Source organism: Cavenderia fasciculata (assembly GCF_000203815.1).
Source record: "Cavenderia fasciculata unplaced genomic scaffold Scf_Dfasci-G-p-12c09.r1-3, whole genome shotgun sequence".
Classification (NCBI taxonomy): Eukaryota; Evosea; class Eumycetozoa; order Acytosteliales; family Cavenderiaceae; genus Cavenderia; species Cavenderia fasciculata.
The window spans coordinates 1,526,593-1,539,057 of record NW_004457736.1 but is presented as its reverse complement, the minus strand read 5'-3'; the positions used below and the strand labels follow the sequence as shown (position 1 = coordinate 1,539,057).

General features: G+C 32.7%; 6 protein-coding genes across 6 annotated transcripts; 2 read left to right on the top strand and 4 right to left on the bottom strand.

The window, feature by feature from the left end:
* Nucleotides 1-107: 107 nt before the first annotated feature.
* DFA_06518 (uncharacterized protein) lies at nucleotides 108-1,826 on the top strand (the record flags this gene model as incomplete). The annotated part of the gene is made up of 1 exon (XM_004362162.1): nucleotides 108-1,826. One exon carries the CDS (start codon nucleotides 108-110, stop codon nucleotides 1,824-1,826), a length of 1,719 nt encoding a protein of 572 aa, XP_004362219.1.
* Nucleotides 1,827-1,930: 104 nt separating this feature from the next.
* Nucleotides 1,931-2,679, bottom strand: DFA_06517 (uncharacterized protein; the record flags this gene model as incomplete). Its single annotated transcript, XM_004362161.1, has 3 exons — nucleotides 1,931-2,115; nucleotides 2,198-2,307; nucleotides 2,375-2,679. 3 exons carry the CDS (start codon nucleotides 2,677-2,679, stop codon nucleotides 1,931-1,933), a joined length of 600 nt encoding a protein of 199 aa, XP_004362218.1.
* A 129-nt stretch (nucleotides 2,680-2,808) lies between these two features.
* Nucleotides 2,809-3,493, bottom strand: DFA_06516 (uncharacterized protein; the record flags this gene model as incomplete). Its single annotated transcript, XM_004362160.1, has 2 exons — nucleotides 2,809-3,175; nucleotides 3,240-3,493. 2 exons carry the CDS (start codon nucleotides 3,491-3,493, stop codon nucleotides 2,809-2,811), a joined length of 621 nt encoding a protein of 206 aa, XP_004362217.1.
* A 91-nt stretch (nucleotides 3,494-3,584) lies between these two features.
* DFA_06515 (uncharacterized protein) lies at nucleotides 3,585-7,812 on the bottom strand (the record flags this gene model as incomplete). Its single annotated transcript, XM_004362159.1, has 7 exons — nucleotides 3,585-3,589; nucleotides 3,807-3,897; nucleotides 4,049-4,284; nucleotides 4,305-4,359; nucleotides 4,428-4,631; nucleotides 4,999-5,272; nucleotides 5,609-7,812. The coding sequence occupies 7 exons, from the start codon at nucleotides 7,810-7,812 to the stop codon at nucleotides 3,585-3,587; spliced, it is 3,069 nt and encodes a 1,022-aa protein (XP_004362216.1).
* Nucleotides 7,813-8,231: 419 nt separating this feature from the next.
* DFA_06514 (uncharacterized protein) lies at nucleotides 8,232-10,184 on the top strand (the record flags this gene model as incomplete). Its single annotated transcript, XM_004362158.1, has 2 exons — nucleotides 8,232-9,178; nucleotides 9,887-10,184. The coding sequence occupies 2 exons, from the start codon at nucleotides 8,232-8,234 to the stop codon at nucleotides 10,182-10,184; spliced, it is 1,245 nt and encodes a 414-aa protein (XP_004362215.1).
* Nucleotides 10,185-10,244: 60 nt separating this feature from the next.
* Nucleotides 10,245-12,439, bottom strand: DFA_06513 (uncharacterized protein; the record flags this gene model as incomplete). The annotated part of the gene is made up of 4 exons (XM_004362157.1): nucleotides 10,245-10,252; nucleotides 10,367-10,476; nucleotides 10,518-11,139; nucleotides 11,167-12,439. 4 exons carry the CDS (start codon nucleotides 12,437-12,439, stop codon nucleotides 10,245-10,247), a joined length of 2,013 nt encoding a protein of 670 aa, XP_004362214.1.
* Nucleotides 12,440-12,465: the final 26 nt, after the last annotated feature.

Genomic DNA, 12,465 nt, shown 5'->3' with positions numbered 1-12,465 from the left:
TTCTAAATCGATCATTTAGGGTGTGTTGTTCTATCAAACACTTTTAACACACACACTCGAATGAACATTCATTCATATTCATTCATCTTTCTTTATGTTATTAAATAATGAATGATAGCAATAACAACAAACAAGAAGGAAATACAACTACAGCTACTACAACTACTACTAAATTCTCTTTATTACCATGGAATGTAATCATTCTTATAATCAGATTAACTTGGAATAGTTTGGATAAAAGTGATAACTTTAAAAGAAAAAAGAAACAAGATGACTATTTGAATGACAGTAGCGAGGAAGATGAAGAGGAACAAGAGGATGATGATGATGATGATGATTATGACGATGAAGAAGAGGATTACTATTATTACTATCAAAAATATAATTATACAGGTGGAAAGAGTAGTAGTAGTAGGAGGAGACCATCTAATAATCAAAAGAATCAAATATCAACAGAATGGGCATTAAATGAAAGATTATGTAAATTACATTTATCATTGGTATCCAAACAAATATTTCAATTTATTCAATCATCTTTGGTAGATAATAATAATAACAATAATAATAATAATAATGAAATAGATGAAAATATAGATCATCATATAAATATTAGTAGTAGGAAAAGATTAATATTACCAAACATTATATTATATAAAATAATTAATTATTGTTGGTATAGTTATTGTTTTAATGTTTATGATGAAAATAACAATAACAATCATAATCATGTCACTAGTAATAATAATAATAATGATATATCAATAGTTAAAAGACAATTAGAATTAACATTGGTAAACAAAACATTATTCAAATATATTGGAAAACATTTGTTTACATCCATTAAAATGACTAGATTTGATGATGACTTGTTGTCCCATTTAGATAATCCTCATTGTGTACTCAAAAATGTCAAGTGTTTGGTGGATAGTTGCAACAATTGTCCCAATGTTCGTGCATTGTTGAAACGAATTGCACCGATGGTTGAAAGGTTCGAAGGACATTACATCCCATTCAACACTGCTGGCACACAAGATGATGGTGATGATGATCAACCAACGACATTTCCAACTCATCTCACTCATTTACAATTGTACGGTCAATCTATTCAATTCTCAAGACTACTTCAATTCTCTACATTGGTATCTATCAATTGTATGAATGTTCTAGTACTGCTGTGGAAAGAACCCGATCATTTGATGAAAGACTTTTACAAAAGATTGCCAAATCTTAGAAAACTATTGTTGCATCGACACAACATTCTTCTCTACGAACAATTCCCTCAACCTACCAAAGACCAACTTGAAGCCATATCAATAGAGTTTGAAGACGAGTTCAACACCAATGAATGGGAGTTACTATCCAATGAATACCGTGAACAATTATTATTCCAATTCAAGAGTATCAAGACACTCTACCTAATCAACGGGTTTAGACAATCGAGTACCATCAATTTACCAAGGTCTATTGTCAAGTTGGTCATCCCACATTCCGTCAAAACACCCAATAGTTACTTTCCAACAGACTTGGTACTAGCCAACCAAAGTATTCAAACCGTCAAAAAATACCTTCAAAAGGAGTTATTCTCGTTTGGGTTCAATTCCAATCCATACGCCTTTGTCACTAGAGAAATTAATTCCAAGGCACCCGTGACACTATTAAACATCATCATTGTCTATAAAGGTGATACATTTTGTCAAGGTGCTCTTTCTGTTGACGATTTAAATGATATGAAAGAAAAGAGTGAATATCAATTTATAGGTATCATAAATAATTATAAATATTATTTTAAAAGAAAAGAAGAAGAAGAAGATATATATATTAAATAAATAAATAATTAATCGAATTAATATTTATAATGGTAAATGCCTCCACTTCCCATTACATCATCTTTAATGTTATGTATGAATGTATACATCCAACTATACAAGTATTAAGTAATGATTGTATTTGATACATAATTTTCTATAAATGGTACAGCTTCACCAATCAATACTGAGGCAGGAAACAATGCCACCAAAATTGCATTATCTAGTATAATTAAAATAATGCCTCCTCCTATATTTGTATTTGTATTAAATCCATAAAATGATCTTTCTTTAACTGTTGTAATTGCATCTAGAGAAAGAAATAAATAAATAAATGTTAAATATGAAGTATAATCTTAAGATGATCCTTCTTTAAGGCTAGTTTACCATACATTTAGTACCAGATATACTTATTAATTCCAAATGTAATTTACCTTTGGCTATTGCATCTACTATTTGAATCGTTTCATTAAACTTTATTAATATTCCTTTTTGTGCTAGTCTACAATGTAAATGTTAATATCAAAAGGTTTAATCAAAAGTAACTATTGATCATTCAAATGTCATACAGATTATTCTTTAATTTAGGACCAGGTGTTTTAGAGATGAGTGCAGCAGACATGATTACCTTGCCCACTAGTTGATTTACATATTTCTCATACTTTGCCTCTGGTTTATATGATGGAGGCATGATGATAGGCACTGGTTGAGATGCCAACTTATTGATTAGGTCTACATTGAGTGTCGGTGATGTAGAGTTGCTATTATTAGTGCTTGCTCTTCTCCTAGATGAAAATGATTGTATAGGTGGTGATATATTGGTTGATGATGATGCTGATGTACTAGTAGTAGATGTTGTTGTTGTTTCTGACATCTTCTTCTTCTTCTATATCTCTATATCACTTTTAAAAAGTATATTAATAAATCGAACAAATTGAATATGAATTCAAAGATTCTTAAAAGTAAAATGAAATGATTTAATTTATTAATTTTAATTTGAATTCTATTTCCAAGCATCACTTGAAACTAGGAACTTTGAATTCTCAATATCACACTTTCTATCATCATAAAGATTAAATAGACAACAATCTTTACAACCTGCATTTGCATTAAAGTACATGATATAGATGATAATGATTAATGGAACAATGACGACAAGGTATAAGGCAAGATTTGAAATATTTTGTTTGGTAAGTTTGGTTGAAAGTGATTGAAGGGGACCTACACTATGAGTTGTCGTAGTCGTTACTTTATGGACATCCATTGGTATTCCATCATTGGTATAGGCAGTACCAGCATACTCGGATGTAGTACTTCTAGTAACCGATGTATTTGGTGGAAACAACATATTAAAAATTAAACTTGTAAATCTATTTAAATAGAGACAAATAATTAATAAAATAATATTATTTTATATATTATATTTATAAATACCCTGAAAAACAAGTAAAAGCAATCATTATATAAAGATAAGGTTGTCCAACAGCTTCTGATTTGTTTTTAACATCACCATCTTTTTGACCTTTTATCGATTCATATTTACATTCACAAGTTGATTTGAATAGATTTAAAAAGAATATGATGACAACTCCCATATAAACTACATAGTTTAGTGAATTAAATATTTTTGACCAATTACTTAGATATGGTCTTTTTGGATCGTATCTATAAACAAATGTAACATCCATTATTATTATTTTAAAATTCTTTTTTTGTTTGGTAATTTGATTAAATGATTAATTGATTAATTGATTAATTGATTGATTGATTGTTAGTGTTTTAAACTAAAGATTAAAAATTCTAAAACTATTTAAATTCAATGGTTTGTTTGATATTAAGGGCTGCGACGCTTGGAAAACTTTGGGACAAGATTTTAAGGAATTCATAGAATTTTTTTATGACTTCCCCACATCAACTTGTCATTTTATTTGTCCTGATAGCATGAAACAGCCCTAATGTAATCCATCTTCCGATTTATTTAACAACCTTAATTCCACATACTATTCATTTCATTGATCAATGTGATGAAGAAATCCCATGATGATGAAATATTCTTTCCTTTTAAAACAAAGATGATGATGAATGAGGGTAACTATTAATTGTTTGAATTGATAGTTGAGAAATGACCAAGAGGTGATCTGTCACCAAAAATAAAAGGGATTAACTTACAATAACAATAAAAATAAAAGTCATGAAACCATTGTTTTGTAAGTCTTTACAATTTCAGGGCATCTTTATTAAACCTTTGAATAATTATTGTTAGGATTTGGTATATATGGTGGTGGTTGATAAGTTGAATAGTTATTTGCACCCATTGGTTGGTGATAGATTGGTGCAATATAGTGCTGAGGTATTTGTCCTATTGGTTGAGTGTGAGGAACAGCATGAGTTTGGCCTGGTACTTGGAGATAAACCGTTTCCGTTTGGGGTTCAAAACAATCGTCAATTGGTAAAGGATTAACTGTTCCTGTGATTCGTACTTGTTTCAATCATATTGACTGGTTGCAAGATGAGATCTATATGCTACTTCCCAAGGAAACCATATAAATAAAATCTAAAAAAAAAAATTGGTTAGTTAATAAAAATCATCTCAACTTAAGATACTAAAATACATTTACTTACATTTACAATGGCCCACCAAAAAGAATTGACATACCATGGAATATTATCTTCATTTAAGCAAAAGAGTTTAGAGTCTTTAAATTCTGCGACAGAGAATGTGACATTAATGCTAAAATAAGTGTCTCTATCTTTGTTTCTTTTGGTCATATCTGCTTTGACTGATTCGAGAATCTGCTCAGATTCTGTGTCTATATGAGAATACTCCTTGGTAAAGTATACTTGAAGTAGCAACATGGTGATTCTGCTATCTAGAGGAGGTGACTCATCCAATCAGAGATAAACATTTCATTTTCCTCGACATGCCATCCAAAAAAAACAACCAAAAGATATTTTTTCTTGTGGTGGTTTTTTGTCCTGTTTTGCTCCACTGGAGGCCAGAAGTAGCTCGATTCCCTTTTTTTTATCCACCGTGAAATCGACCTTCCTCCTTTTGACTTTTATATGGCCAATCTCCAAATAAACATGATTCCCAATAGTATTGGAATAAATATGATTCCCATCAAAGATCCAATCTCCTAATATATCAAGATTAATGATATCTTTCTTCTTTTTCTTTTTGTTTATTTCTTACCTTGTCAACAGCATCATCATCATAGTCGGGAGATGTTATATATCTGTTGCGATTCGCTTCTACTTCGATCACTGCTTGGTTATGAACGATGATAGATGCTGCTAGACCACCAACCAAAGCCAATGAGAATACCCAAATGATAAATTGGCATCCCAGATGATCCATCGACGAACAACTTGTTTTCGAATCTACCGTTTCCTGTAAAATCTTTTCGGTATGGTTTCTACCTGGTTGAATAACTTGAAATGTCATAGATAGATAGATACTGTGTGTTCTCTATAGATAACTGTAGCTACAGAGTTTTAAAATTGAAATGATCAACAATTGTTAATCAATCTCTCTTTAAAGTTGAGTTGTTTTTTCGGGTTCAGGCCATCGAGTCTCGGCTTTTGACAAAGAATCTCACAAGCCCTCAGCTCAGATATTTTGAAAACTGTTAGATAAAAAAATGATTTTGAATAATTTAAAAACATAATTTATAGAATCCCTGAAATCAATAAAAAGATTAAAAAAAAGTAATTAAATAAATAATTATATTATTATTATTTATATTATTTAAAAAAGAGATATTTGTTGTGTGTTGCAAATATATTTAATTAATTAATTTTACATATGTGGTTTACAATACATTGTTTTAAATTGATGATATGGTTGATTAAATTCTGTGTGTCTATGTAATCTATGATCATCTGTTGTTGTGATGATTGGATATTCTAGATTTTTGTAGATCACAATTCGGTCTTGGTATTTGGTTAGATCTACTATTCCTCCATAAAGATCTTCTATAATCATTGCATGTGTAGTATCCAACATTCTAACATCAAATATATATGTCTTGACAATCATTACATTTTCAACTACAATCCTAGAGATTGAACTACCAATTAAATCTTTCAACTTGAAACAAAAACAATTATCTTGTTTTAAATATAAATATAATTTCTTGATTTGTTTTGGTATTGTTGGTGTAGTAGTATTGCTGTGAGTTGAGAATATTGATAATAAATTTTCATCCAATGGGTTGATGGGATATTTGATAGCACGTAAATTGGGTAAATGATCGATTGGTATACCACCTACAATACCAATATTACTAAACCATTTTTCAAGTGTCAATGGTAAACAACGACTATGACCACTACCATCCGTGTCTTGTTTTAATATAATTTTTTCTTTTAAATTCATTAATTCCAATTTCTTTAATTTTGGGGGAAATGCAAATGTTGATAGATCAAATTGTTGGTATCCTGGTAAAGATAATCTAGTAATTGAATCGGGTAATACATTTTGTTGATTGATTAAATGTTTATGTTCTCTTAGTTCCAATTCAACTAAACCATGTGGAATGACACCAACCACCAATTCTTGTTCACATTTTAAACCTAGAGAGGTCAATGATGATGGAAGTGCACCAACATCAATCTGGGACTGAATATTTACTTGGAGGTCAAGAGTCTTGAGAGATGGAGGGAATATTCCTTTTGTAATCGGGACAATATAGGTACTAAGAAGCTTTAACGTCAAGCTTTCAAGATGAGGTGGAAGGAACCCCTCCCAAAGGAATTGTCTTGTATATGACTTTAATTTGAGTACTCTTAAACTACTTGGAAGATGTAAATCTTCAAGACGACAACTCTGATGCAATAAAACCAAATCAAAGTATTCCAAGTGACACAAGCTAGCGAGTCCTTGACCAAACCCAGTCTTTGATTTTGTTTGAATGGTCAGTGACTTTAAATTTGGTGATAAGAAGCAATGAAGTAGTGGTTGTCTAATATGTAGAGTCATTTTGGTAATATTGATTGGGAAAAAGTAATAATTATTATTATTATTATTTTCTTCATCAACGCCAACATCTAAATCAACCTCTGTCTCTATTAATAGTTCGACAAGTTGAGAGTCATATGGAAACATGGTTCTTGGTATTTTCTGTGCAGTAGAAACACTTGAATCCTCTTTTGCAATGGTAAATGACTTTACCGACGCTGGAATGCAAGTGATGATATGAGGGAATGCAACCAATGTACATAGTGACCGAGGTAACTCGTGTTGGAGGGGTGTCTGGTTGGTTAGGAGTGTCAGAGATGTAAGAGTATCTGGTAACTCTCCAAAACTATCATTGGTACTTCTTATACCGAGTTCTTGTAGGTCTGGTGGAAGTATAGACTTTGCAATTCCCTTGTCATGTTGAAACGACAAAAAGAGAGATTTAGAAGTCTTTGGTACATCATAGATTGACCTTATATTCCTATTTGAATCTAGTCTCTCCAATAACACTGAATGTGTTATCTCTGTTGGTTGAGAAGGATTTTTAACAGTACCAAGTCTTTGTTGTCGTTTTTGTTGTTGTAATTGTTTGTATTGTTCATAAGGAGGATCGTGCATATCAAGTACCAAACGATGGTCTGTAGACAGATTGAAAAAGTCTCTCATTGTTTCAAAGTTGTATTGTGATTGAATATTCTTTAAATGGTTGCAGTATCTATGATAGGTTGACAAACGATTTAAAAAATCTGTTGTCTTATCAAACACTCTTTTAATATGTCTTGCTGTCAATGACTGATGTTGATACTGTTGATGATGATGTTGGCTCTTAAAAGGTAACAATAACATCTTTTTACAAGTCAATAACAAACTAATAACATCTACTACATCTTGAATATATTCAAATATCTGTTCAATGATAATCGTTTGAAGTTGTGATAAATCATATTTATTATTATTAATATGATTATTATTATAATACTGTTGTTGACTATTATTAGGATAATCTAATTGATTGATGATTGAATGAATAAATGGAGATAAATACATAATATATTATTATTATTATTTGGTTTTAAAAAACAAAATGAAGGTACTTTAGTTTGGGTGCACCCTTTTGCAGAAACTATTTGTTGTTGGCTCTTAAAAGGTAACAATAACATCTTTTTACAAGTCAACAACAAACTAGTACATCTTTGAATATATTCAAATATCTGTTCAATGATAATCGTTTGAAGTTGTGATAAATCATATTTATTACGATGACTACTACTACTACTACGACTACAGCTATGATCTGGTTGATTGATGATGATTGATTCAGTAAAAGGTGATAGTTCGTATGATTTGTTTAATCAAATAATTAATGTATTTATCACCTTTAAAAGAGTCATTTAGTTGGTTGATATGTCAACCATGACTTTAAAAAGTCACATTACTTTTCTTCAGAGGGGGAACCAACCAACTAAATGACTCTTTTAAAGTTATCTAATCTATTGTTATTACATATCATATCACAGATTGATGATAATGCAGATACAGTATGTTTATTGTTAACTTGCAAGAGGATATATAGTAATGGTAGTATTAGAAGATTGATTCAGTTCAAAGGGATAAGAGCTATCAATACTGACAAGGGTCAGATATCAGAGCCGTTTAAAGCAACAGCCATTCAATTCAGAATCAACTCATTCAATGATATCTTGCTGAATAGTGTATCTGATCAATATGTCATCTTGGACCGTTGCAAAGGCTTCTTGGAGCGATTCAACAACTATCCTCACTGGATACGACAACGTATCACATCCACCACTGCCGACAGAGTTGACAAGAGTAACATTACCACTGCTTTGTTGATCGATTACCAACCATCATCGATACAGTTACTCTACGACAACATACCGTCAATCGAAACACTATTCATCCACAAAGATACCTACGATATTATTATAGAGGTTGATCTTGGCTCTATCGCACTGTTGCCCAATCTCGAACGTCTTTCACTTGTTGGTGTAAACCATGTGATACTTGGTCGCCATACATCACTCAAGTCTCTGAAACTACAAATCAATACACCATACACTCTCGCCGACTTGGGATTGGACAAATTGGTATCGCTGACCGAGTTGAGCTTCAAGAGTCATTTTGTGTCGAGTATGGCTCCAGAAGATCAATTGCCAATCGGTCTGACGTCGCTCACTCTCAGACTGAACAAGACACCCCCACGAGATGCATTCCATTCATTGAGGTCACTCGTCAAACTCAAGATTATTCTGCAAAATGCATCATCATTGCCTTTTCCTGAAGAGGTGGAGGAGGAGGAGGAGGTGGTGGTGGTGGTGCCAGAACAACCATTGATCAATCTCGAACATCTGCCAAACCTCAATACGTTCAAGCTCGATGACAACACAAAAAAGTATGTCATCGAGGTTCGCATCCCTCCCTCAATCAAGAATCTTACAATCTGGTCCGATTGGACACGTATCCCATCACGATGTGTCATGCCTCTGTTGGAGATATTGCGTGTGCACGGAAGCATATTGATCGATGGAAGGGTCAATCTAACGTCTTGCCAATCTCTCAAGAAACTCGTTATTCACGAATGCAAAAAGGTGATCCCAGCCAATATGATCCCATCCACAGTTGAAAAGCTTACAATATACAACTATACAGAAGATGTGGATATATATGAAAAGGTTGTATTGCCACAGTCACTGACTCACCTATCCATCTCTGGTGACTTGGAGCGCATCAAACTCCCACAGTCACTCATTCAACTAAAGATGGATACCTTTAATGCTTCGGTCGTACTTCCTCGCGCTTTGAAAAAGCTCGCCTATTGGAGTGTTAGCCCTAAATGTAATTTGGTGGTGTTCCCATCCGACCATCCACCCAATCTAGAAACAATCGACATTGTCAATGTCGAAGAGGACCACTTTGTCATTGACAGCATACCACCATCAATCACCAACCTCTTGATACCCTTGAGAAGAAGAGGTAGTGTTATCTATTCGATCACCTCCAAGTTTACCAAAGCTGTCACCTCCCAACAACAATGGCTGCCACTCAATACCACGCATCTAACTTGCAAACTATGGGTTGCATCTCCAAAATTTTTCTTTAGATTGGATGAAGTGATCAATCACACCAATGTTAGACATTTAACTATTATTTATGATGCGACTGGCATGGTCATACCCTATTATTTTTCTCTTACAAGATTGGACTCTGACAATAGAAATGTATTGGTATTGGAGAAACAGTCACTTTCAGGTGGAATAATCACTCAACGAATAATAACCAATCAACAACAACAACAACAGACACAATATGATCCCATCCTTTTACATTTTTATCCCATCTACTCAAAATCTCCTTATGAATTGAAATGGAGTTTTGCCAAAGATACATACAACTTTTGACAAAGATAATAAATAATATTATTGTCTGATTCAAAACATTTAAATTAAATTCTTTTTTATTTATAAATCTAACAGAGTAAAATGGTATTAGTTTGCGGTTCATTGTATGACATATTGTTATTATTATTTCTGTTGTGACTTTGTGACAAAGGGAAAAGTATAATGATTTTGGGTAAATTTACTTTGTTGTAGATCAACTATTCCTCCATAAAGACCTTGCATAATGATAGCATGTTTATCATCCAACATTCTAACATCAAACATGTATTTGGAAACTTTTACACTATTACTACTAGTATTAATGATTGCAATCTTGTTGATTGAACTACCAACACATCTTGCAACCTGAAACTAAAACGTTGATCTACCCAATATCGATTAGTTATATAGTAATACGATTTCTTGATTTGTTTTGGCATCATAGTAGTAGTAGTAGTAGTAGTAGTATGTTGTAGAGAAAATAAAGGAAAGCCTGTTTCTTGTAATGCTAGAGGATATTTGAAACCACGTAAATTTGGTAATTGATCGATTGGCAGACCACCAACAACATCAATATTACTATACCATTTTTCAAGTGTCACTGGTAAACAACAACGACTATGACCACCACTACCATCATCTGTGTCTTGTTGATTTAATATTATCTTGTCCTTTAAATTCATTAATTCCAATTTCTTTAGTTTTGGTGGAAATGAAAAGGTTGATAGATCAACTTGATGGTATCCTGGTAAAGATAGACTAGTGATTGAATCGGGTAATACATTTTGTTGATTGATTAAATGTTTATGTTCTCTTAGTTCCAATTTGATTAAACCATTTGGAATGACACCAACAACCAATTCTTGTTCATATTTTAACGAAAGACTAGTCAACGATGATGGAAGTGCACCGACATGAATTTGTGACTGAATATTTACTTGGAGGTCAAGAGTCTTGAGAGATGATGGGAATAATCCTTTGGTAATAGGTTCATTGTATGTACTTAGAAAATTTAAATACAAGCTTTCAAGAAGAGGTGGAAGGAACCCCTCCCAAAGTTGTTGTCTTGGATATGACTTTAGTTTGAGTACTCTTAAACTACTTGGAAGATGTAAATCTTCAAGACGACAACTCTTATTTATCAATACCAAGTCAAGGAATTCCAAGTGATGCAACCCAGCCAATCCTTGACCAAACCCAACCATTGATCTAGTTTTAATGGTCAGTGACTTTAAATTTGGTGTTAGGAAACATTTGGGGATTGATTGTCCAATGTTTAGAGTCAATTTGGTAAGACTGGTTGGGAAAAAGTAGTTGGAGGAGGAGGAAGAGGATGAATAGTCATTGTCGTAGTCCACATCTAAATCGACTTCCGCCTCTATCGATAGCTCGACAAGTTGAGAGTCACTTGGAAACATGGTCCTGGATAGGTCCCTAGGATAGGCAGCGTTCTTAGATACAGAATCGGGTGATTTTGCCATAATGGTGAGATACTTGATAGATCGTGGGATCGGATGCTCGGGCAATATCTCTGAATAGAGTGTCAGAGATGTGAGAGTGTCTGGTAGCGATCGCAAAACACGTTGGGATTCACCTCCAACTAAAAGCACTTGTAGGTTGGGAAAGAGAGATTTATCGATACCCCAGTCATAACCAACAGGCAACCAAAGTGTTTGAGTGGTCTTTGGAAACTCATCTAGTTTTCTTATACTCCTATTTGAATCTAATCTTGATAATAACAATGAATGTGTTATAGTTGGTAGAATATGAGGAAGAGGAGGAGAAGGAGGAGAAGTATCAACATGTTTTTGTTGTTGTTGTTGTTGTTTGTATAATGTATGAGGAGGGTCGTCGGAATCGAGTACCAAACGATGATCAAAAGATGCATTGAAAAAGTGTTGAAAGGTATTTAGATTGTATCGTGATTGAATGCTCTTTTGATGGTTGAAATAATTTAATGGCTGAGTATATATATACTCAGTATTTATAAAAGAGCTGATACTCTTTTCAAACACTGCTTTAATATCATTGCCAATGATATTAGTTGATGTTAATGATTGTTGTTGTTGTTGTTGACTCTTAAAAGGTAACAATAATAACTTTTTACAAGTCAATAATAAACTAATAACATCTACTACATCTTTGATATATCCAAATATCTGTTCAATGATAATCGTTTGAAGTTGTGATAAATCATATTTATTATTATGATCTAGACTACTACTACTATCTGGTATTTGATTGATAATTGATTCAATAAAAGGTGATAAATACATATTACTGGTATTCAAAAAAACAAAAT